Here is a 27,294-nt window from a genome sequence, read left to right as displayed (position 1 = left end):
CAAGAAAAAAGAATTAAAAGGCATCCAAATCAGAAAACAAGAAATAAAACTGTGGGGGAAATGGAAAGATGTTGGTTAAGGGTGCAAATTTTCAGCAATAAAATGAATCAGTCTGGGGATCTAATGTATAGCATAGTGACTAAAGTTAATAATATATTATTTACTGGAAAGTTTCTTACTAAATGTTAAGTGTTCTTTCTATGTAAAGTGGTGGATGTTTTAACCTTATTGCAATCATTTAAAAATATATACTTATATGAAATCATTACATTGTACACCTTAAACTTACACAATGTTATATGTCAATTTATCTCAATAAATCTTGGGAAAAAATTTAAAGATAAAAGCTTATTCATTCTCCAATCTTATGGACATCTGCCATTTGCCTTTTTCAGAAGTTTCTTTTTTCTTTAGGATTCCAGTTAATTGTTCCAGTGTAGGTAAATTATTCAGGAATTCTTTAAATGTTTTCAATAAAGAGGGGTTGGTTGATTGTAACAATAACTGAATTGCAAAGGAACACACACTTGCACACAAGTGTGCAAGAAGACTTTACAAGAAGATGAAGAGAATTTAGCTAATGGAAAAGAACAAAACAAAACTAACTTCTTGACCCCATGTAAGATATGGTGTTAGAAAATAAGACCTGGATGTTCTATGCAACTGAAGAATTACTGAACTCTAATTGAATTTATTTTAAAAAAAAAAGAAAAGACCTTAAGAGGGTTGCTCAGATGTATTTTGATTACAGAAATATCTCAATGGGTACAAGAAAGATTTGTAATATAGTATAGAGATGTGAAGTCAAGTTGAGAGAGGAGAATCATCAAGCATTATGTACATGAGAGTCCTGGAAATGACAGATTATTGAATGGACAGAAGAGTAAGAGGGGTCCAATGTTTTTGGATATGATACAATGAGAAGGGCTGATAGGATATTAACATATTTTCCATCTCTTTGAAACAAGTATTTCAAGAAATACAAGGAATTTAATGCTGAGCTACTATAAAATAGATTGCCTCTTACCTTGCAATCTGGCGTGCAGCATTCCCCAGAACCACATTGTTTACCAGTTTTTATTACACACGACCTAGGGTCACAGCAGGCTTTATGCGTACAAGTCTGTAAAATAGACAAATTCAAATGGTCTCTTCTCACATCAATTATAATTTGTCTTTTAAGAAACTTGCCAATTCCAACTAAATTGCCAAATTTATTTATACAGAGTAGTTTTTAATATTCCTTATTTTAAATATATGTAGGATGTGCAGTAAGTAATGTATCCTCTTTTGTTCCTGATACTAGAAATTTCTTTTTTCTTTCATATCTCTTTCATCAGCACAGCAAGAGACCTATCAAATATTATTGTCAAAAGCACTGATTATTGTCAAAGCACTAGCTTTTATTTTCATTCTCTGATTTCTATCTCATTGATTTCTACTTTTATCTTTATCATTATTTCCTTCTATTTATATTAGGTTTAACTTAGACTAGTATTTTAGTTACCTGAAGCATTCTAATTGAGTTTTTACCTTTCTTCTTCTCTAATATAATCTTTTATTTCTATAGATTTTCCTTGTAATGTTTTAAATGAATCTCATAGATTTTGACATTATGTTTAAATGTACATAATGCTAAATATATATCCTAAAATTGCTTTTGTAATTTTTTCTTTGAGCCAAGGGCCATTTAGAAGTTACAGTTTAATTTCCAAATATTGGGGGCTTCTTAAGATATTTTATTAAACTTGATTTCTAATTTAATTCTCAACATAAAATAAATATGTTGAGATTTATTTCATGCCTCAAAATATATTCTATCCTAATAAATATTCCAATTTTCTTTTAAAGGAATTATATATTTAAGTTGTTAAATATAGTAACCAATAAATATCATTACATTAAGGTGGTTTGTAGTACTGTTCAGGTCTTCTATATCCTTGCTTTTTTTTTTCTAGTTGTTCTATCAGTTAATGAGAGATGCGAAATAAATCTCCAAATATGATAGTAGATTTTTAAGTTTCTCTCATTAGTTCTGCCAGTGATTGCTTCATGAAATTTGAAGATTTAATGTGTGTATATATGTAAATATATTTTTATGAATTTATATATTTATTATTGTTATATCTTATGTATTTATCCTTTTATCATTTTGAAGCATTACTATATCTCTACACTATATATTAATATAGTCACTATAGCTCTTTTATATTGGCTGTTTGCTTGTTATATCCTTTTCTGTTCTATTACTTTCTACAATACAGAGTATTTGGGGTTAAAAAGAATCTCTTACTGATAGCATGTGATTGTCACTTGATTTTTATCTAGTCTGACAACCTTTGCCTTTTGATTAGAGTGCCTGTCCTATTTATATTTAACGTAATTATTAATACACCTGTATTTCAATTTGTTATTTTGCCATTTGTCTCTATCTCGTGTTTGTTCCTCAATTTTTCCCTTCTTGTCTTATTTTATGCTGATGAAATATGTTTTGTATCTAGCCAATAAATCCTCTATTGGCTTTTTAGCTGTATGTCTGTATAATTTTTCAATATTTGCCCTAGGATTTACAGTTTCTTTGAAATACTATAATCTACTTAAAATTACTACCGATTTTCTTCAAGTAAATTATAGAAACCTTGTAACAGCTTATTTCAATGGACCCTTTCATATTTAATGCTGTTATATTATTATATAGCTGTAGATATGTAGACACAGGTATATACACATAAGTGTGTATATGTGTTTATGTATATATATTAGTGTTTATATGCATATATACATATATTAATCCATTAACACATACATATCCATACATATATGGGTGTATATGTGCATAATAAATACAAATGTAAATACATATTTATATGCACATATATGTATGGTGTATATATCAATGCATAGTGAATAATTATATGTATTTACATATTGTGCGTGTATATAATGTAGTTAGTAAAATTAACAGCAGAAAAGAAAAAGGACACATATAATTATTTATATTTACTCACATATTTACCAATTCCCTTGCTCATCCTCTTATAAATCAGACTGATCATCTATTGTGTTGGCCCTTCCGCCTAAAATATTTTAAAGTCTTAGAATTTTCTGTAGTGTAAGTTTATTGTGATATACTGTCTCAGCTTTTGCTTAACTGAGAATAATTTTATTTGCTTCCACTTTAAAGGATAACTTCTTTGAATATATATATCTTTTTCCTTGATCTTTTTTCTTTCAGTATGTTTGTCATTTAAAAGTCTACTGACCTCCATGACTTTTAGGAAGTTAGCTATATTTTGTATCATTGTATCCTGTACCTAATATGTCATTTTTTTAGGCTGAAATTAAGTTTTCCTGTTATCTTGGGACTCTGGGGGTTTTATTGATCTCTGTATAGAAGTGGGGTTTTTTCGTGCCTATATACTTATAGTTTAACGAGCATCTTGGATTCATAAGTAAATGTTTTCCTTCAAATTTGGAAAATAATCAGCACTACTCCTACAAATTTTTTTCTGTCATTTATTTTCTCTTTCCTTTATCTTGAAATCCAATTACACTTACATTGGGCTTAATATTTCCTCTCAGGTGTCTAAGGTTTTGTTGTTTTTCTTCAACTCTTTTGCTCTCTGTTCCATAGATTATATGTTTTTATTGTTCTATTGATCAACTTCATTGATTATTCTGCTTTTGGTCAAGTTCATTAATTCTTCGGCTTTTTGTTTTATTTCAGTTATTGTACTTTTCATTTCTATACTTTAAATTTATATGGGTTTTTTTATAGTGAACTTCTACGTTGATATACTTTAGCTCCTCATTCACAAGGATAATTTTTTTCCTTAAATTATTTGAGCATAATTTCCTTTAATGCTCCTAATATATTAAAAAATTACTGTGAAGTCTTTATCTGATAAATACAATATCTTTGACTTCTCAGAGTCAGTTTCCCTTAACTGCATATTTTTCCTAAATCTGGTTCACATTTTCCCAATTCTTTGAATGTCTAGTAATTTTTGGTTAATAGTTAGATTATAGGTACAACAATATAATGCCTGTATTCAGCTGTATCCTTCTAGATGCTTTTGGTTTGTTTATTTTTTGCCCAGTAGGCAAAAAAAAGTAGGCAGTTAAGTAACCTGGGTACAAACTATAAACTTTATCTCTCCAACAACTATCTCTGCTCAACTCATATGGCTTCCAACTGCTGAATTTTTAGCCTGATTCTCTGGTGAATGTGACATTCAGCCAAGGATTTAGGCAGAGAGAACACTTAGGTTTCAGAGTACAAATTATCTGTAATTTCCTTGTTTCTTAAGATTTCTCTTTAATTTCCAGTTGCAGTCCCAGTCAAACTCACAGGGCTTACCTGGGGCACCTATATCTTTAAGAGTCTCATCCTATTTTTTTGTCCTATAGGGTAATTCTGGGCCATGCATATTTTAGCAGTAAGCCAAATATGTGTAAAATTGATCATCAGATTTTAGGTTGTACCACTTTCACAGTTTCTCTCACTTTCAGGGTTTTCCCCTCTCACACTGAGTCGTAGAGCCACAATTTTCTATAGCTACATTTTTATATTTTCTACAGGTGATAGATTTTTTAAAAAACATACTTTCAACTGGCATCATCTGTCAATAGAAAGCTTTCTGCTTTATATAGCAAACAATGCATTTTGCAATTCCACTGGTAACAGTCTATTGTCTTTAGATATTCCTGTCTTTGTTATTGTTTGTATTAAGGGTATATCTCAAATCCTTAGACACCCTTCGTGATAACTAATTATGAATTTGGAGTTGACACATACACTAAATATCAGAAGGCAATCTATGAAGGTCAGAAGGCAATCTATGAAGGTAAACATTATCTAAAAGGCTTTTGGTACCACTTCAAAAAAAAGGCAAAAATCAGAAACTTGAAGGCTTCCATCTTCCCCAAAGTCGATCTTTTTCCATTTGTTTTTCTAAGAAACAAGGTCTTCATCTTTTTTACCTGTTATACACATATATACACATACTTTTTTACCTATATACAGATACATATAGGAATTTTTTTAATTTAAAAATTTTCTACTAACCTCTATAGTGCCACAATCACATTGTTCACCTTCTTCCAATTTCCCATTACCACATACTCTCCTCTGTCTTTGTTTATAAACTGGTATTTCAGGAAGGATGTTCCGAAGACATTCAAAGCCAGAATGTGAAGCTAAGTATTTGAAGTCATCCAAATTACAGGTGCTAAACTCCTTTACACCCCCAGACTGCCTAAAATATTTTTAAAAAATGGATATGACAAAAATTATTGCTGTATATCTGCATTTCCACTAATGTATGGTATTCTGAAAAGAGATTTAAAAAGCATTGTGGGGAAAAAAAAGCGCATTTTTAAAAATATTCACTGCATTGCAAAACATACTATTGTTATATCACACATTTTAAGTTTCACCAAGAAAATTATTGTAATGAAAAAAATACAAAATCTTTTTATTGTCATCCATCCTGTTTTTAAAAAGTCACAGTATTTTTTATCTATCTTGAGACCATTATTAAATCTGTAAATATAAGCACTGTGTTCATTTTATTTACTTTCCCAATGCCAAACAACTGAATTTTAAATTTTAAGCATCAGTATTTAACATTTTTTAAATTTTAATATGATTTTAATATAACGAAATTCTTGTAATGATTATATAAACATGTTTGTATTAATTTTAATAGTATTTTTAGAGCTTTTGCTCAACATAATTGAACATTTCAAATAAAAACCTGTTGACACTGAAGAAATACAATCCTAAGAGATTACAAATAATTATATGCCAACAAATTAGGCAACCAAATGCCCCCCTTAATACCCATCACCCAATTGCCCCATCCTTCTGCCCACCTCCAGCAACCCTGTTTGTTCCCTATTGATAAGAGTCTCATATTGTTTGTATCTCTCTCTTTTTTATCTTATTTTTCCTTCCCTTCCCCTATGTTCATCTGTTTTGTTTCTTAGATTCCACATTTTAGGGAAGTCATATATTTATCTTTTTCTGACTGACTTATTTTGCATAACCTAGTACACCCTATGATGACAAGTGATATGGAGCATTTCTTCATGTGCCAATCAATGGCTATGTGTAGGTCTTCTTTGGAGAAATGTCTGCTTATGTCTTCTGCCCATTTCATGACTGGATTGTTTGTTTTCTGGGTGTTGAGTTTGACAAGTCCTTTATAGATCTTGGATATTAGCCCTTTATTTGATATGTCATTTGCAAATATCTTCTCCCATTCGGTGGGTTGCCTTTCAGTGTTGTTGACTGTTTCCTTTGCTATGTAGGAGCTTTTTTATCCTGATAAAGTCCTGAGAGTTCATTTTTGCTTTTCTTTCCCTTGCTTCTGGAGATGTGTCTATCAAGAAGTTGCTGCAGCTGAGGTCAAAGAGGTTGTTGTTGCCTGTGTTCTCCTCAAGGATTTTGGTGGTTTTCTGTCTCCCATTTATGTCTTTCATTCACTTTGAGTTTGCTTTGTGTGTGGTGTAAGAAAGTGATCCAGTTTTATTCTTCTGCAGGTGGCTGTCTGATTTCCCCAACATCATTTGTTGAAGAGACTTCCCCCTCCCCGCCCCACTGGATATTCTTTCCTGTTTTGTCGAAGACTAGTTGACTATAGAGAGAACTGAGGATCCATTTTTGGATTCTCTAGTCTCTTCCATTAATCTATGTGTCTGCTTTTGTGCCACTACCATACTGTCTTGATGATCACAGCTTTGTAAAACAGCTTGAAGTCTGGAATTCTGATGCCTTCAGTTGTGCTTTTCTTTTTCAACATTACTTTGGATGTTTGGGGTCTTTTCTGGTTGCATACAAATTTTAGGATTCTTTGTTCTGGCTCTCTGAAAAATGCTAGTGTTATTTTGATAGGGATTGCATTGAATGTGTATGTTGGATAGCATAGACATTTTAACAATATTTGTTCTTCCAATCCATGAACATGGAATGTTTTTCCATTTTTTGTGTCTTCTTCAATTTATACATTCTACAGGGTATAGATCCTTTACCTCTTTGGTTAAGTTTATTCCTAGGTATCATATGGTTTTCGGTGCAGTTGCAAATGGGATTGATTCCTTGATTTCCCTTTCTGCTGCTTCATTGTTGGTGTATAGAAATGCAACAGACTTCTGTGCATTGACTTTATATCCTGTGACTTTACTGAATTTTCCTGTATCAGTTCTAGCAATTTTGGGGTGGAGTCTTTTGGATTTTGCAAGTTCCTTGTGATATGTCATGGAATTGACCTCTTTTTGTTGATTTTGAGGGGAGTTCTCTGTTCTTTTTAGACTTGAATGCCCATTTCCATCCCCAGATTAGGGAAGTTCTCAGCTATAATTTGTTCTAATAAACCTTCTGCCCCTTTTCCCTGCTTTTCTTCTTGGACTCCTATGATATGGATATCATTTCACTTTATGGAATTGCTGAGTTCCCTAAGTCTATCTTGGTGATCTAACAGTTTTCTCTCCCTCTTCTTTTAAGCTTCATTATTTTCCATAATTTTATCTTCTTATATCATTAATCCACTTTTCTGATTCCTCCATCCTTGTGTTTGTGGCTTCCACTTGGGACTGCATCTTGGTTATAGTATTTTTAATTTCGGCCTGGCTAGATTTTAGTTCTGTTATCTCCACAGTAAGGAATTCTCTAGTGTCTTGTATGTCTTTTTCAAGCCCAACTAGTATCCTTATAACAATCGCTTTAAATTCTACTTCAGACATCTTACTTATATATATATTGGTTAAATCCCTGGCCATGTGTTCTACCTCATGTTCTTTATTTTGGGGTGAATTCTTCCATCTCATCTTTTTGTCCAGAAAGGAAAAAAAAGAAAGAGAAAGAAGATCAAACAACAACAACAAAGTAAAACAAAGAAAATGGGGCAGCGGGGCTGGGGGGACAAGAAAAAAAAAAACAAGGTGTGTTTTGGTCTGCTTGTCAAAAGAATCTAGGTCCCAAGATAAAAAAAGAAATGAAGTAAGATGGAAGTAAGCAAAAAAAACAAACAAACTATATATATGTGTACATATATATATAACAATAAAACTTTTAAAATTTAATAATAAAAGATTTAAAAAGGAATCAGAAAACATAAAATAAATGAAAAAAAATAAGAATAAAAGAATAAAAGTAAAAAGGAAGCTACATCCTACTTCCCCTAGAGCTAATACTTGCAGTACTCTGTGTCCAATAATCTTAGTGTGAGCTAGTTGTTTGTGCTGGTATTCTGGGGAAGGGCCCTGCTGTGCTGATTCTCAGGCTGACTTGTTTTGGTGAGAATGCATTTCCAGGGCACAGGGGGTGGCAGAGCTAAGTGTAGGTGGCCATGGCCTTCACTAGGCGGTACTGTTTTGTTTCCTAAAGCCTTTCAACACTGATGGTGGGGATGAAAATTGCTGTGACCAGCTTTCTAGCCTCCAAGCTAGAACTTTGTACCTCCTACTCTTCAGTGAGCCCTCACAGAAGAGCAATCAGTCACATCTGTGTCCCCGGTTTCCATCTGAACCCTATGTTCACCCTGCCTGTGTCCAAGCCTTTCTATCTCAGGCATGCAACTGAGTTTCAAAACTTCAAATTTCAGGAACTCTTGTGGCATGGAACTGCACTGTTCCTCCTGGGGAGGATGTCACCATACATGCCAGTCAGTCCCAGGAAAGTAGTCACACGACCATTTAGCAGTTCGAAGTTTATAGCAGAAAGCTGGCAACAAGACTCACTGCTCTCATCCCAGGAAAACTGTTGCAGGACCATGCCACAGTTCATAGTTTATAGTAAAAGCCAGCACTAAGATCTGCTCCTCTCCTCTGGCTTCCTGGTTCCCATGCCTGGGAACAGTGCATCAACTTGGTACCACCCATTCTTCCTGCATTCCAGGGTATCCTCAGGGCACCCTGTCACTCTTGGGATTCTATCCTTCTTTGCCATCTAAGGAGCTTTAAGCCAGGCACATTCCAGACAGTAGCAAACTTCCAAAGGTTCAGATTTTGTGCTCTGCAGCTTCTAATACCTTGCAATAGCAGCTATAAGCAGGTTCCCTCCCTACCACCAGATCCACAGCTTTATCTACCCCAAATGAACTTACACACCTCTTACCTCCCAAAATGTGGCCATTTTTCTACTTAAGACTTGGCAGATTTTGTTCTTTCAGAATCTGATTGATTTCTTGGGTGTTAATAATGATTTTATAACTATCTGGCTGTGTTTGAGGAACAGGACAATCTCAGGGTGCCCCTACTCCTCCCACCCCTTACCCTACCTCCCCCTTACCCCTCCCCCTGGAGAGAGAATCTTAAGCAGGCTCCACACCAGGGTCAAGCTCACAATCCTGAGATCATGACTTGAGCCAAAATCAAGAGTCAGGTGCTTAATCAACTGAGCCCTTAATTTCTAAATTCTTGACATTATAGAACTAAATTGAATTTTATTAATACTCCACTCTTACATTTCTTATCAACAAACAAATAAAATTCATGAGCCAAAAACTCAAAACTAAAAACAGAGAAAATCTTATAAAACTAAATATGGATTCCAAAATTAATAGCTGAACAGAAAATGTGATTCTAAATTCTTGGCAGATGCCAAAGTTCTGTAGAAACTAAACACAAATTGTTTAAAGCCTGGAAGCCCTGGCCAGAAATTACACAGTTAGAACATGGGAAAACAGCAGAAAGGGGTTGTAAGTGAACCTATACTGTTCTAGCTGCACTTCATGTTCTTCTCAGAGGAAACCTCAGTATTGATTAGGTTTGAGACAGACTAATACTGACAGGGAAACCTAGTAATAGTAACCTGCCTACCAGAAAAGCTTTCCACTGGACTGGCAATACAGCAAATGAACTAGCAATGAACGATCTGAAAATGAAATAAAGAATACAATTCTATTCATAATAGTAAAAAAAATAAAAAGAAATAAAATATTTGAAGATAAATTTAACAAAACAAGTACAAGACATATAAACTGCAAAAAACAATATATTGCTGAGAAAAATTAAAGAAGACCCAAATTAATAAAGACATATATCATACTCAAGGATTAAAAGACTCAACATTATTAAGATGACAGTTCTCCCACTATTGGCCTATGCAATTAAACAACACAATACTTACCAAAATCTTAGCAAGAGTTTTCATAAAAATTAGAAAGCTTATAATAAAATACACATGAAAGTACAAAAGATTAATTAAGTGGGGGAAAGGATGATCTTTTCAAACAATGACATTGGAATAACCAGAAACCTACCTAGCAAAAATAAAAAGGAACTTAAACACATATACATAATTTATTCAAAATGTATCATAAAAATTAATATAAGAGCTATAAAACCATGATGCAAAAAATTGATAAATTATACTTCATCAAAAAATTTTTCTCAAAAAAAGCACAATAAGAAAGAAATATTTGAAAATCAGGTATCTGGTAAAGAACTCCAAACCAGAATATAAACAATCCTTACAACTCAATAAAAGTGTGAAAATTTCTACTTTGTTTTTCTTTAAATTGACAAGATTTTTGAATAGGATCTTCAAAGAAAATATACAAAGCTATTAAGCATGATAATATGTTCAACATCATTCAATATCATTAACTTAGAAAGAAATGCAGGTTAAAACCACTATGAGGTAACGCTACACACCAACTAAAATAATTTAAATTGAACATACTAAGCACACCAAGTCTTTATGTGGAACAACCAGGACTGGCCACATAATTTGTGGGAACCCAAGCAAAGTGGAAATATAGGGTTCCCTACTTATAAAGCAGGGAAAATATATTATTAATGTCACTAAAATAAAGTGTTTTCCTTTCCTCAGCAGTCTCTCTCAATAGGTCATGGTGTTATTTATTTACAATTTAACATCTTTCTAAATAAAACAATTTTCTTAATTGTTAATATGAATTGTACTGTTCATCCTTTATTGTACAATGCCAGTTTTAAATGGAATTATCAAAGCATTTAGCTTTATGTGGCATTACTGAATTTACACAATTCATATGCTTTTTCCCTAGAGGTTGCTTTCAATCTGGCCAAGGGAGAAAAATACAAGCCAGACTCCAGAATTTAGGAAGGAGGAAGAGTTTCATCAGGCATGGAGAGGCCTGCAAGAGTGTCGGTCCTATTTTGGCATGTGTTCCATTGTACTTGAAAAGAATGTATTCTATAGTTGTTGGGTATAGTGTTCTGTAATTGTCAGTGCAGTTTGGTTAATAGAAGTATAAAAATTCCTAACCAAAACAAACAAAAATTTTTAAAGGAATATGTGCAATAAAGAAAATTATCTTACACTGCTTTACGTGACATTGTGCAAACATCTCCTGAACAATAGCAAATGTCAGGATCATCATAACTCAATCCCAGATTAAAGCCAAGCAACTGCACGATACTGACAGTGTATGACTCCAAGGATAAACCCTCTGGATACTAAATATAAGGAAAAAGAAAAGAGTTAGCTAAGAATCCTATACTATTCTATAATAAAATTACTATAATAAAAAGTTAGTGTATGCTATGCTAAATAATAAAAAATAGTACATAAACTCATTTTTAAAATCAATGCATTCAAAATGCCTACGTAGATCCAACTGTAGTAGAGTTATATAAGCATATGGACCATAGACATTAAATATGGATGAGTGAACAAATAGTTTAATTTCAAAATACTAATACTTAATGACAATACTAGCTACCTAGCTAATCTAACAGAGTCTCAAACACCATACTGTATTGATTCTTTGAGTCATTTTAAATAAAATGACTTTAATCTTTTATTTTAACAATCAATTGTACATTCTCTTTGTAGTAGGCAGCCTCTGACATGAATCCCAATGATCCACCTCCTGGCATTCACGTCCTTGTGTATTCCTATCCTGTGTGTATAGGTTGGACTTACTGACTTCTAATTAACTAAATGTAGCAGAGCAGATGGCTCATCATTTCCAAGATAGATTATAAAAAGACTGACTTCCTGGTTTCCTGTGTGATGTGGTAGAAGAAAAAAAAAAAAAAAAAAAGACTGACTTGGATTCTAAGTCTCACTCAGTCTCTCTAGGTGAAGCCAGCTGTGACATCATGAAGTAGGCTTCTAGAGAGGCCCACATGCATGAGTTTGAAACAGATTTTATGAGATCTGCTACAGCAAAATGACTAACTTTGGAAGCAAATCCTTTCTATGTTGAACCCTGAGATAATTACAGCACTCCTTGACACCTTGACCTCATGCACCTAGACTCTTGGCCCACATAACTGAATTGTTTTCATCTGCTAAGTTTGGTGTAATAGGTTACACAGAAATAGAAAATTAATAACCCTCATGAAGTATCATTGTTCTCCTTCGGGTCATTTCCAATTTCTACACAAAGATGTTTATAGAAGCTTCATTCATAATTCCCAAAACTCACAAGTAACTACGATGTCCCTCAATAGGTGAGCAGATAAATAAATTGTGATATATTTCAGACAATGGCATATTATGCAGCATTAAAAAGAAATGAGCTATCAAGTCATGAAAAGAAATGGAGGAAGTCTAAGTGCATATTACTAAGTGAAAAAAGTAAGGCTACATACTGAATGATTCCAACTACATGGGAGTCCATAAAAAAACTATGGAGACAATAAAAAGGTCCATTTTTGCAGGCAGGGAGGGGAGAAATTAATAGGCAGAACATAGAGGATTTTTAGGGCAATGAAAATATTTTGCATAATAATACTATGATAATGGAGAACTATCATCTTTTGTCCAAACTCATATACAATGCCAAGATTGAGTCCTAATGTGAACTATGGACTTTGGGTGATTTTGATGGGTCAATGTAGGTTCATCCTTAGTAAAATATATACCATTCTGGTGAGAGATGTAGATAATGAGGGAGGTTGTGCATGTGTATGGGCAAGTGGTATATGGGTAGTCTGTGTTACCTTTCACTCAGTTATGTGGTGAACCTAAAACTGTTCTTAAAAAATAGTCTTTAAAAAGGTGACGGGTTCCTTATGGCCCAGGCTACAGCACTGTGAACAAGTGGCAAATAAAGAACTATTCAGAGAAGGCATCCTTGATCCATAATATGTCTTGCCTTCATGTATATAAAGACTCATTATAGGGGATCCCTGGGTGGAGCAGCGGTTTAGGGCCTGCCTTTGGCCCAGGGCACGATCCTGGAGACCAGGGATGGAATCCCACGTCGGGCTCCCTGCATGGAGCCTGCTTCTCCCTCTGCCTGTGTCTCTGCCTCTCTCTCTCTCTCTCTCTCTCTCTCTCTGTGTCTATCATGAATAAATAAATAAAATCTTTAAAAAAAATAAAAAATAAATTCCTTTAAAAATTAAAAAAAAAAAATAAAGACTCATTATATACAAGGTACTTTAATTTAGTTATGCACTGGCCTACAAGGATTCCTTATACTTCCACTTGTGTTTCTCCCTTTTACTCTCATAATAAAATGCTTTCTTTGCTGTTTAGCACAACTTATGCCGTATTCTGTAATTTCATTATCCCTGAAATTTGGTAATATGAATCAAATTGTATTAATGGGTTAATTGCATTCGTTACAGAAATGACTTTGATTTTCTGTATTGTGATGTTTAGATATCTGGGGCCTTGCCAATGCTAGACTCCTCCCAGGGTTACCCAATTAAGATAATAAAACAACTTACCTGCAAGTGTGCCTTTCATATGGAAACCAATCAACCTAGAGCCCATATACCCTACCACCTCTTTTATGAGGCTCACATACTCAGGCCACTCTCCTCCTGCCAAAATCAGGTACTAGAGCCAGATACCAGAAAACTAGACAGTCTCTATGCAAGAAAGCCTGCTGAAATTATTCAAACTAGCCAAACCTACGCCTGCTTACTTTGCCTTACCCATTCCTCCCTTAAAGAACCAACAAAGGCTCTTGTCCACATTTCCTCCATGCTCCCTTTGCTGCCTGAACAACCCTAATGCTTCCTTCTATGGCCCTTGCAAGGCATGCCTTCTGTTTCTAGGGAACTATATGTTAAACTTCTTCCTGCATTACCATGTCTGCATGTCTTCCAATACCTGATGAAAATAAACTAGATTAGTTCTACTTTAGTCCAGTTAGTTAATTCAAACTAGACTACAACCAAATTAGTTGCAAATATATACTGTAAACTCTATGACAACTGCCTAAGGAGTTTTTTTTTTAATATAATTGATATGCTAAGAGAGGAGAGGAAATAGAATCCCATGAGATGTACAATTAAAACCACAGAAAGCAAAAAATGAGACAGGAAGATTTTAAGATTTTTAAAAATTTATTTATGATAGACATAGAGACAGAGAGAGGCAGAGACACAGGCAGAGGGATAAGCAGACTCCAGGCCCGGAGCCTGATGTGGGACTCGATCCCGGGACTCCAGGCCTGCGCCCTGGGCCAAAGGCAGGCGCCAAACCATTGAGCCACCCAGGGATCCCCGAGACAAGAAGATTTTAAAAAGAAATAAGAAACTAGGACAGTGAATAAAAAAATAGATAAAATTCAACATCCATTTATGATTAAAATATCTCAACAAAGTGGGTATAGAGGGAATATACCTTAACATAATAAGGGCCATATATGACAGGCTCACAGTTATCATACTCAAAGGTGGAAAACTGAGAGCTTTTCCTCTAAGATAACACACAGGACAAGGATCCCATTCCTGCTACTTTTATTTAACATAATATTAGAATTATGCAAATAATGGAACTGGACTCCTATTTCACATCATTTACAAAAATGAACTCAAAATGAACTAAATACTTACATGTAAGAAATGAAATTATAAAACTATCAGAAGAAAACATAGTGAAAAAAATCTTGACATTGGTCTTGGCAATAATTTTATGGATATGACACCAAAACCACAAACAACAAGTTTCATTACTATAAAAGTTTCTGCATGGAAAAGAACCAATCAATAAAACAAAAAGGCAACTTAGAGATTAGGAAAAATAGGTTTTTAAAATACAGATCTGATAAAGGGTTAATATCCAAAATATATTAGAAACTCATACAACTCACGATCAAAGCCAAATAAGAATTCCTGTATTAGGAACTCATACAACTGATAAAGAAATGGTCAAAGAAATGGTGCCTGGGTGGCTTAGTCAGTTGGGCATCCAATTCTTGATTTCAGCTGAGTCATGATCTCAGGATCATGAGATCGAGCTCCATATTGGGCTCTATACTCAGTATGGAGTCTGCTTCTCCCTCTCCTGCTCCTCCTCACCACTCTCTCTCTTAAAAAACTAAATAAAATCTTTTTAAAAAAATAAATGGTCAAAGGACCTGAATAGACATTTCTCCAAAGAGAATATTCAAATAGACAACAGGTACATGGAAAGATACATGCTCAGCATCACTGATCATCAGGGAATTACAGGTATCATTTCACATCTATTAGAATGACTATTATCAAAAAGACAAGAGATAATAAATGCTGGTGAAGAAAATGGAACCCTTGTACACTGTTGATAAGAATGTAAATTGGTACCAACAATATGGAAAAGTGTGGCGATTCCTGAAAAAAAACAAAAATAGAGCTGTCATATGAATCATCAGTTCCACTTCTGGGTATATATACCTGGAAAAAAGAAAACCTCTGTCTCAAGGAGGTATTTGTACCCTATGTTCATTACATCCATATTTACAACAGCCAAGACATGATAACAACCTAAGTGTCCACTGATAGATGAATGGAAAAGGAATATAGTGACATAGTAATAATACAATTGTATTATATATTTGTATTGTATATTTGAAAGTTGCTAAGAAAGTAGATCTTAAACGTTCTTATCGCACACACACACACATACACACACATAGCAACTGCGTGAGATGATAGATGTGTTCACTAACCTAATTATGAAAATATTTCACAACATACACATATATCAAATCATTATGCTGTACGTCTTAAACAATATTATGTCAATTATATCTCATTAAAGGTAGAAAAATGGATCTTATGCATAAATTCAGCAAGGTTAAAAAAAATTCAGCAAGGTTATATATACAAATATGTATAAAAATAGACCATATATATATATATATATATATACCCTAGCAGTGAAAAATTAGAAGATGAATTTAAACAATCAATATCAGTCATAACAGCATCAGGATATATAAAATAGCTATGAATAAATTTAGCAGAAGATATATGAAATCTCAGAGAATTTTTATTTTACTTTTATTTTTTTAAGATTTTATTTATTTATCCATGAGAGACACAGAGAAAGAGGCAGAGACACAGGCAAAGGGAGAGGCAGGCTCCATGCAAGGAGCCCGATGTGGGACTTGAACCCAGGAATCCAGGATCATGCCCTGTGCCAAAGGCAGGCAGGCGCTCAACCGCTGAGCCACCCAGGCATCCCTCTACAGAGAATTTTTAAAAGACATCAATAAATGGAGAGATAAATCAAGTTAGTGGACACTGGAAGATCCAATGTTGTTAAAATAAATTTCCCGTAATTTATTTATAAATTACACACCATTCCAATCAAAATCTAAGTAAGCCTCTGCATCTGTGTATCTGTGTGTCTGCATGTAACTAGAAAAGCTGATTTGAAAAACTTTATGAGAATACAAAGCTGTATATAGACAAGTGACAAAAAACAAAGTTGGAGGACTTTATATTGATTTCAAGACATTTAATAAGGTCACCATATTCAAGGAAGTAATTATTTAATTATTTTGTCACTTTAAAAAAAACCCTTAAAATATTATGATTGGTAGCTATCTTCCTGAAATCTAATCTTCAAACTCTTTGTTGCTAGTATTAACAAAAATAACATTTTTACATTTATATTTTAATTTTATAATGATATTTTTACAGTATTCTTACTAAACTGATATTTTCATCTTTTTTATTTACAAATTTCTATTTTAAAAATGCCAATCAAAATTAGTCTTAAGAATGGCATCAGGAAAATACACATACTAACCTCTTTTTTTTTTTTTTTTACTAACCTCTTATATTCAATAATTCTTATCACCTGCTTTATTTGCTTTACACACACACACGTGCACAATCTAAAAATTAGTCCTCAGCAATGAAACATTGTTTTCAAGAATTAACAACAGTGATGAAGACTTGGACAATTTCTGATGGTCTTTCCTCAAGCTTTGGCTAAAGGAAGACCAAAAGCAATCACTGAGAATAAAAACAAATCCCTATAAAATGTCTGTTCTCTTAGCCATGGTAACAAACCCAGACTGGTTTTGGATTTATCTAATCAATCAATATGTAATTTATAGGAAAGATAACAAGTAGATATCAGAACTGATTATAAGTATCTAATCTGTCAATAACAATTCACTTCATTGTACATGCTACCAAAATACAACCAACTGTACTGCTGGCTCAGTACAAAGTATAGACTTCTTTTTTTGAAGTATTCTGTTAGTTCCTTTCCCTACTTTTTATACAAGTTGTTGCAAAAGGAATATAAATCTATAGTAGGAGCTCATTCTCACTTTTACCAGAAAACAGTAATTATGAATATTTGATGGCTGTTTCTTCCTCCAACAGTCTGCTCATCCCAAACACCCCAAAGAATTGAAAGCATTAATAAAATAGTTACCTTAAAATAGAAAAAATAACAATCAAATAATAAAAAAATCACATGAATTTACACCAATTATTAATGTTGGGAGAAAAGCTAGTATGTTTAATAACATTAAAATTACATTGATTATGTAATAAATTTTGATGGAAGTATGTCACTGTTCAAAAAATTTATTTAGGTAAAATATGTTTTTTTTAAATATGGCATTATAATCAGTTCAATTCATAAATGTTCTTTTTTTCTTAAGATTTATTTATTATTTTAGGAGACTAAGGGGCAGAGGGAGAAGAAGAGAGAGAATCTCAAGCAGACTTCCCACTGAGCACAGAGCCAATGCAGGGCTCAATCCCACAACCCTGAGATCATGATATGAGCCAAAAATCAAGAGTTGGATGCTTAATGGACTGAGCCATCCAGGAACCCCTAAATTTTCTATTTCTAAAAGCAATTATATACAGTTTAATATTTAAGCTCCAAATTAGTAATATAAAAAACTATTAAAGGATTAATAAACTAAGCAATAGATATATTCATTCTTTAAAATATTTAGGAAATTTTGAAACATGAAAATAATGAGGAACTGGAAAATAATTACATACCAGAGCAACTCCTACAGCAAAATTTTTATTACATATTTTTCCAGGAAATGTGGCTCCTATAAAACTAGGATATTTCTGGAAGCTAAAAAATAATAATTTTCCTCAGAATTGCATATGAGTGGTATTATTAATGACAATCATTTTCATAGCAACAAATATTACCTATGGCCTAAGCTACTCTGAATTAAACTATTTAAGTACATTTTTCTCAAACCATCAATGTTAAGAGCAATTTAATATTTTGTAAATTTTAAATTTAATAAACATCTGGAAGTATAATAAGGATAAGGCCTAATAATTTATGCAAAAAGTTATTGCACTAGTGTTTATAGTTTTTATGCTAGTTCCCTGTATATTTATAGCTCTAAAAATAAAATTTTCTGTGATTTTCTTATTTACTAATTCACTAAAGATTAATAATTTTTCTGCACATAAGATTCTAGAGCATGTAACAATTCCATATATTCATGCTATTAAAAAGTCAGATAAAGAAAAAGGTCAGATGAGAGACAAGAATGTGAGACAGCAGCAAGTAGTATAACTTTACAAACCAGAAGAAAACAAAGAAATTATATCACTCATAATTAATCTCTCTTAGATATTTCAGTACTTTTATGTAATTTTACTTATATCAGATAATTTTGTCAGCTTATAAAAGTATTTTTTAAGTATTGCCCCACATCAGCTCCTTGAGGACAAAGACTCTTAACTTATATGCTTTTCCCATCCCATGATGCATATCAAATTTAGAGCAACATAACATTTAAATGCTTATTTTTTATAATTAACATGAGATCACTTCAAGTTATTCCTTTAATGCTATACAAATATGGAATGCTGTACTCACGCAAACAAATATGTAACCTGATGAGGTCGGAAGATATGCTTGTGCTTCCATTCTAAAAATCTAGATAATATATTATTAGGATCTCCTATAGTAGAAATTTTGTTTTTATTTGACCAGATTTCTATGGAAGATATTACAACAGTCAGTTTTAACTGGGAAAACATCTAAAAAAAAAAACAATAATAAATTTTAACATTATTTTAAACTTTCAGAAAAATGCATATAAAATAATTCAGTATTTTGATTTTGGGAATTTCAATAGCACAGCAAAATACTATACATATCAATTCATATTACTTATACTTTTACAAAACAAAAAAACAAAATAGTTTTTTAAAACTTACGGTGTTAACAAAGCCAATTATCTGAATAACCTTCTGTGTTACAGCCTTTATATCAGAGCCCATGTAATCAAACTGAAAAAGATAAACTATTTTTAAAAATTAGTGGATGCCATCAAGAATATATTACACATTTTTTACATGCACAATTTGCTACATTTTAAAGTAGCCATAGGGCTACATTCCAGTTGAAATCCAGGAAATCAATAATGATGTATAAACAATGATTTCCAAAAATTAATAAGTAAATAAACTCAATTTATAACTTAATGTATATAAGAAGTAAATAAAAATATTTAATAACATGATTTTAATGTTTAGTGCACTCAGCTTGTGGCATTACTTATTGCTTATAAAAATTTAATAATTAATTTTTTAATGTGGTATTTTAAAGTGCACTTATTTCTAAAATAACAACATATACTCACAAACCAAAACATATAAGCACAAAGAGGTGGAAAATCCTAAATGAGAGGTTCACTCTTAATGTGACTCTGGATACTGCATTTGGTATATTCTTTCATTTCACCATGTAACTCATGTTCTAAATTCTTATTCCAATAAGCTCTTTCTATGTCTAATTGCTTTAGAATGCCAAGACAGGGCAGCCCTGGTGGCGCAGTGGTTTAGTGCTGCTTGCAGCCCAGGGTGTGGTCCTGGCGACCTGGGGTCCAATCCCACGTCAGGCTCCCTGCATGGAGCCTGCTTCTCCCTCTGCCTGTACATCTCATTCTCTCTCTCTCTCTCTCTCTCTGTGTCTCTCATGAATAAATAAATAAATAAATCTAAAAAAAAAAAAAAAGAATGCCAAGACAATGTGAAATAACAATGATGATGTCAGGTATGTGAGCTTTGCTCTGGATTTTTCATTGGAAAATTTCAAATATTTCATCATTTAATGTTCAGTTTAAGATGAGTATTCTAGATTGTGTTGAGAAAAAACTAAATCTTTTTATTTCCTAAATGTTTACAAAAAACAAGAGTTGAATTTTTATCAATAGCCATTTTGATGGTGATTGACAATGGCTTTTATCTTTTGACCTATTGATACATTTCATTAATAGATTACTTACACTATACCATCTTATTCCTTGATCAAAGCATTACATTCTATTAATTTGCGATCAAAATTAATATTTTATTTAGAAGTTTATAGCTTTAATATGGACCTGTTTCTCATGTGTTTGTATATGTGCACACACTTTGTCATAATTGATTGAGCAAATGAATGTTGCTTAGTAAATATGAGAGCACCACTTAAAACTAAGTTGCATTTTTTCCTATGCCCTAAAATTGTATTAGTACATGAATTATGTCTTGCCAAAACACTTAAAAACTTTCCTTTAAAACTATACCTAACACAGACAACTGAAAAAAATTCTTTTTTCCCCAGCTTTTTATGATATAGTTAATATATAATATTGTGTAGGTTTAAGGTGTAAAACATGATTTGACTTAAATTCTTATCTCCCTTGGAGAATTCATTAAATTTGCACTTGTTAATTTTAATCTTCTCCAAAGTCATAGTTATATCATCTTAATCTTTACTAACATCATAATATGTATTTGTCCTTTTTGCTTAATTATACTTTCTACCATTTATTTTTCAACAACAAGCTCTTAAATTTATTTATTTTAATGTTTCTGTTTATCAACTTATGTTTTATTAACTATTGTCTATTCTCCTCACATTCCTCATTTTACGGTTTTAGATACTATCCTCTGTGGTAGGCATTCTAGCTATTTACCAATATTCAGCTCTCTTCTAGTTCAGGAGCCCTTCCTGAATATAGGCATGGCCAATATAGGCATGGCCAGTTTATTCACTTTGGACAATGAAGTGAGGACAAAGTGATAAGTGACACTTCTGAGACAAAGTATTTCTCTACTATGGCTCATGTCTGTCTGGTCTGCTCTTCTACTGGCTTGGAAATTGGGAGAGAAAACCTATCAGTAAAGAAATACCAAAAATCTTAAGCATTTGGAAGGCTGAGCCAACACATGGAAGACAGTTGTCTAGAGTCACCTAGATCCATGGCTGACATCACATGAACAAAAATTAAACTGCATTTAGCTATTACTATTTTGCTTTTTTTTTCTTTTTTGATGTCTGAATAATATTCCATGGTATAAATGGAATATTATTCCATGGTACCACATCTTCTTTATCCATTCATCACTTGATGACATTTGGGCTCGCTCTATAGTTTGGCCATCGTTGATAATGCTGTTATAAATATTGGGTTGCATACATCCCTTCAAATCTGCATTTTAGAGCTAGAATGTATTTATGCTAAGTGAAGTAAGTCAGAGAAAGACAAATACCAAATGATCTCACTCATATGTGGAATTTAGGAAAGAAAATAGATGAGCATATGGGAAGGGGGAAAAAAAAGGAAAGAGGGAAACAATCCACAAAGGATTCTTAATGATAGAGAACAAGGGGCACCTGGGTGGCCTAGCTAGTTAAGTATCTGCCTTTGGCTCAGGTCATGATTCCAGGGTACTGGGATTGAGCCCTGCATCGGGCTTCCTGCTCAGCAGAGAGCCTGCTTCTCCCTCTCCCTCTGCCTCTCTCCCTGATCATTCTCTCTCTCTCTCTCTCTCTCTCTTTCCCTCCCTTTTCCTTTTCCTCTCTTTCCACTCCCTCTCAAGAAAAAAAAAAAGAGAAAAAATTGATAGAGAATAAACTGAGGGTTGATGGAGGGGGAGGATGGAGGATGGGTTAAATGAATGATGAGTATTAAAGAGGGCACTTGTGATGAGTAGTGCGTGTTACATGTAAATGATGAATTACTGAATTCTACTCTAGAAACCAATATTGTACTCTATGTTAACAACCAAAATTTAAATTTAAAAACATGCAAAGAAAAAGAAAAAGACCACATTAATTACCAAAATCAGGAATGAAAAAGGAGACATTATAGTAATCCAGTAGTATGCTATAGCAGGCTTATACTGGTTCACTACAGCTGATTTTTAAATTTTCAACCCAATTTTTAAACAGCTATTACTAAATTATATACATTTTCAACCAAGTTAAATTAAAAATAAAGGTAATAAATACATTTAAAAAAAGATTTTTTATCATAGTACAACCTAGCCTGCTATAATTAATCCTTATGCTCCAAATTTTTAAAATATTGTATAAAATTCATTAATTTCTAAATAACTTATAATTATAGTTTTGTGTTTCCACTCTGAAAAAAGTTACTCATGATAGTATTTAAAATTTTTTCACTGTATTATTTTTCTTTATCTCTTTTAATTCTTGTTTTAGTATATTATGATAGAGTTTTGGCATATTGATTTTTACTTTTACAAAATTATTGGTGTTTTCCTTGTGACCTAGAAATGACTACTGATGTATGTATTTCCTACAGACATCTTTAGGAATTTGAATATATGTGACACCTATTCAGAAGTTACAAAGGTAAATAAGTGTTTAGTGAGGCTGGCTAATAAATAATTTGATCTCTGTTAACATGTTTTTTCCATATCTTAAAGGCTAAGAAAAATGCCTTAATGTACTCCACTATAGTTTTGGGTTTTGATATATTTCCAGAGGTTTTGTTTTTTAGTTTCTTCATAACTCACTTGTCAACTAAGAGTTCACTATTAGAAATGCATCTTTAACTTGAATTGTGCTTTTCAACCTAAATATCTTCATTCTTCTACTTTAGGCTTTGTATCCTGAATTTGCCTGTTAGTAATACCACCTTGATCATCTTTTTAATTGACAATCCCGGTATATTTTTGAAGGTCTTTTAAAAAAAATTTTATTCTTAATAATGCCATTTTGTTTAAGCTGTCTCACATATGTCATGTAAGCTGAGAATCTTTGCACTTTAAAGAGATAGTTAACCTACTCACATTGTAATCAATGGAGCTGATCTATAATTTTCTATTTTCTTATTCATGTCTTCATGGTATTTCCTTTTGACTTTTGGTAGGTTATATATGAATATTTGGGGGCTGATTTTAAAGTTATACATTTGAGATTGTATATTCAGATATGTTTAAACATTGTAAAACAAGTTTCTCCATGTTTATCCACCAGACCACTTACACAAAACCTCTTACAAGGTAACAATAAAAAATTTCTAGGACTTAGCAGTATTCAACTATTGTTTTCAAAATTCTTACTATCTCTTAGTATGAATTTGATGGATATGATTAAGTAAATGAAACAACCCCACACCCTGCCAAGTGATTAGAAGCAGCAGTATATTTCTCTTTCTTTTTTACTTAGTGATAAAGTCTGTGTAAATATTTTTTGAAATACCTATTTCTTGTTACTCTGCTCCAAAATTTTTAGATCAACTTTATTGAGGTATAATTTACATAAAATTACATTCAGAAGTCATTAATTTTGATAAGTACAACTTACTTTTTATTATGAAAAAAATCAGTATACATAAAATTTAAAATTCAAAGACTATCCTTATATCCTTCAATTAGATGAATCTACTATTAATGTTAGATAAATTTCCATATATATATATCTGTTTATAGAGGTAGATCTGGGCATACATTGTTCATTTTTCTGGACTATTTGATATTAAATTGCAAAGACTTCCACATGTACTCCCTAAGAATAAGGATTTTCACCTGTTTGCCCACTACAGCATTATCATAAGGAAGAAACAACAGTAGCTCAATAATATTGTAACATAATATTGCCAGAGAGTGAAGCTAATCTGTGGCCCTTTCCATTGCTGAATACAGCTTCCATCTAACCCTGCCAACAAAGAAACCTAACCAGAGCTCCCTGAAATCCTGGTAGCCCACCCAACAGGCCCAATTAGAAACACTTGAACAGAAAGCCTGGCAAGTGTCTCTGCATCTACAGAACCAGGATGATGGTCCTCACTGGCCAGGGAGTTGAGGTTGCAATTCTGTCTGATTAGATCCATAAAGAAGGAGCTTTCTAGGTAAGGGCCTGTTCTGCAGCTGAAACCAGGAATGAAACTAATTTACAGCCATCCCCAAAGGTGAATACAGTCTCAAGCCCATCTGAGAAGGAAACATAATTGGAGCTCCAGGATTCTGTGTATCCCATCTTGCAACTCCAATTAGAGTAGATTTTGACCACCTAGGTAAAGCTAGGTTGGTGGCCTGTCCAGGCCAAGGAATTTGGTGCATAGTTCTGCCTAATATGATTCTGAAACAAGAGACAACCACAGTCGTGTTTTGTATTGAGGACACTGCAATGCCTGGAAACTAATTCATATCCCAGCTCACTGCTGAATATAGCCTTCGTCCATCAAACCAGGAACATAACAGAACACAGGGTGCTACATAGCCCACCCTGCAGCTCTGCCTACAGTAGTACTTAAGTAATGAACAGATCTTTGCCTTCCACACCTGTAGAGCAGAACTAGTAGCCTCATCTGGCCAGGAATTCAATGCATAGAGCTGCCTGACTTGGGTCCACAAACATGAGCTGTAGAAACCATGAGGCTCATTCCGCTGCCATACCAGGACAATAACCTAATACATAACCCTGCCCAATACTGAGTATATATACAGTCCTGAAGCCTAGGAATTCTGATTAGAGAATCCAGGCAACTGCAGAGCCTATCCTACAGCTTCACTTGGGCAAGGAACTAAGTCAGTATTCCTATACAATGGTTCTCAGCCAGCAGCACCTACCCTCAACTTCAAAACTCAGTCAGTAGTCTCACCCAAAAATATGCACTGATAGTGAATACCACTTGCCCAAGGATGCTACCAGCTGACACACCCAGGGCTCAATTTAAGGCAAATGGTGAATGACTATCTCTACTAAAGCAACCTATAAAATCTGGGAGGAAAAAAATCACTTATTCAATGGGAAGATACTGACATAAGGAATCAAGATCATGAAAATTTGGAAAAACAAGGTACCACCAAAGGAAACTAATAGAGCTCCAATAACTCATCACAATGATATAGAGATCTACAAACTGTCAGAGAATTTGGTGTAATTGCCTTAAAGAAGCTTAGTGAACCACAAGAACATGCAAATAAAATTAGGAAAACAATGCATAAACAAAATGAGGAATTCAACAAATAGAAATCATTTTTAAAAATGACATATCGAACCTGAAAAATACAACTTAACTGAAGAGTTCAATAGAGGACTCCAAGAGCAGCAGACTTTACCATGCAGAAGAAAGATTCATGATCCCCAAAATAGGGCATTTTAAATTATCCAGAGGATCAAAAAAACAAAGAATGAAAAAGTGAGGAAAGTCTACAGGACTTAAAAAGAAACAATATCTGTTGGAGGGGCAAGATGGCAGAAGAGTAGGGGTCCTCAACTCACCTGGCTCCACAAACTTACCTAGATAACTTTTAAAACATCCTGAATACCTGTGAATTCAACCTGAGATTTAAAGAGAGAGCAACTGGAATGCTACATAGAAATTTTCACCTCTAACTAGGTAGGAAAGTGGAAAAATAAAATAAAAAAGAATAAAGTGGGGGAGGGAAACAACAAATAGCTGGGCTAAAGAGGAGCCTCCAGGCAGAAAGTCCAGCCCTGGAAAAGCGGGAACTTTAAAAATCTGCCCTGAGTTTTCCCTGACAGAGGCGAGCTTAGCAGGGAAATGAGGCAGAATCGCAGGAGAGGCAGTGAAGCCTCAAGATTCCTGGAGTCACTATAAGAGGAGGAGCACCTGGGGGAAAGCTCACCACAAAATGACTTCCAATATCAATAAAGGGCTGGAGCACCACAGCTCTCCAGGGCATTTGTGAGAACCCAGTCAGTTAGATCAGGGGCTCCAGAGCTCCCTGTAGCCTAGAGCATGGCTTCAGATGGAGGTGTGTGTGCCACATTCCCTTCAGGAGAGGAGCTCCCTGGGAGCACAGGTCCAGCGATACAGGGCCCAGATCCCAGGGTGCCCAAGTGGAAAAAGCAGGGGATCCTTTGTGCCCCCTGGGACAGGTGGAAGCAGGGAGGGCACAGAACAGCAAGGACTCTCCTGCCACTGGGCACCCCAAGCTGTGCAGATCAGTGCACCAGCACCCCAAGAGCATCTAGGCCAGTGCAGACTGGGAGACTACAGTTAGTTACTCACGGGGAGCTCAACTTCAAAGCTGGAAATCTGGCCCCACCATTGTTGTTTTTCCTCTTTGTTTCACCTTGTGCCTGGAGGAGGTGGGGCTTCTAGAAAACAAAGGTCTCACAGGATCAACATCTCACTCCCAGTATGTGGAAAAGGGCAGGCATCTCCACCCAGGCACAGACACCTGAGAATCAGCACAGAAGGCTCCTACCCTAGGAGAACTGCTGAAAGAACAAGGGAAGAGCAAATTTACTGACCAAGAAGCATTGGAAAGCTCTAGGACTGAGAGAAATAGCATATAGAACTAGAGGGTCCCTTTCCCCCTCTTCTTCTTTTTCTTTTTCCATTACAAATCATTTTTATATCAGACTAAAAATTTCCAATATTTTTTCTCTTTCCCAACTTAACAATATTTTACCAGCTATTTATTTTCACTACTTTGTTTTAAAATTTTTTTTACATTAGTGGTCCTTCTGCTTTATTTTGCACTGTTTTCTTTTTCTTTTATTTTCTGGTCTCTGACCTCTTAGAATCATCTAGGGTGTATTTTATTTAGGTTGTGATAGATATTATTGTTTAAGGCCACTCATACAGCCGCTCTGCACTGGACAAAATGACAAGAAAGAAGAACTCACCACAAGACAAAGAATGAGAAACGGTTCTCTCTGCAACAGTTGCAGAATTTGGATTTAAATATGATGTCAGAAAATCAATCCAAAAGTACAATTGTAAAACTAATGGTGGCTCAGGAAAAAAAGCATAAAGGACTTTAGAGATTTCGTTACTGCAGAACTAAGATTTAATCAGGCCAAAATTAAAAATAGATTAAATGAGATGCAATCCAAACTGGTTGTTCTAA

General features: G+C 33.8%; 1 protein-coding gene and 1 long non-coding RNA gene across 2 annotated transcripts in view; one reads left to right on the top strand and one right to left on the bottom strand.

Moving 5' to 3' along the window:
• LOC140604879 (uncharacterized) overlaps positions 1–11,282 on the top strand; it is a 36,783-nt gene extending 25,501 nt beyond the window's left edge. The window contains exon 3 of the long non-coding RNA XR_012007697.1: positions 11,034–11,282. This is a non-coding gene — a long non-coding RNA (uncharacterized lncRNA). The remainder of the gene's footprint in view (positions 1–11,033) is intronic.
• Positions 1–27,294, bottom strand: part of LOC140604878 (disintegrin and metalloproteinase domain-containing protein 5-like) — a 134,771-nt gene that overhangs the window by 82,434 nt on the left and 25,043 nt on the right. The window contains exons 8-13 of the mRNA XM_072776546.1: positions 19,387–19,458; positions 19,043–19,206; positions 18,196–18,277; positions 11,309–11,445; positions 5,069–5,258; positions 1,028–1,123 (exon numbers count right to left, since the gene is read on the bottom strand). Of these exons, the coding sequence (XP_072632647.1) occupies positions 1,028–1,123; positions 5,069–5,258; positions 11,309–11,445; positions 18,196–18,277; positions 19,043–19,206; positions 19,387–19,458 (741 nt within the window). The remainder of the gene's footprint in view (positions 1–1,027; positions 1,124–5,068; positions 5,259–11,308; positions 11,446–18,195; positions 18,278–19,042; positions 19,207–19,386; positions 19,459–27,294) is intronic.

This window comes from Canis lupus, chromosome 15 (assembly GCF_048164855.1).
Source record: "Canis lupus baileyi chromosome 15, mCanLup2.hap1, whole genome shotgun sequence".
NCBI lineage: Eukaryota > Metazoa > Chordata > Mammalia > Carnivora > Canidae > Canis > Canis lupus.
The sequence above is the reverse complement of the archived record's forward strand: the minus strand, read 5'-3'. Positions and strand labels throughout refer to the sequence as shown.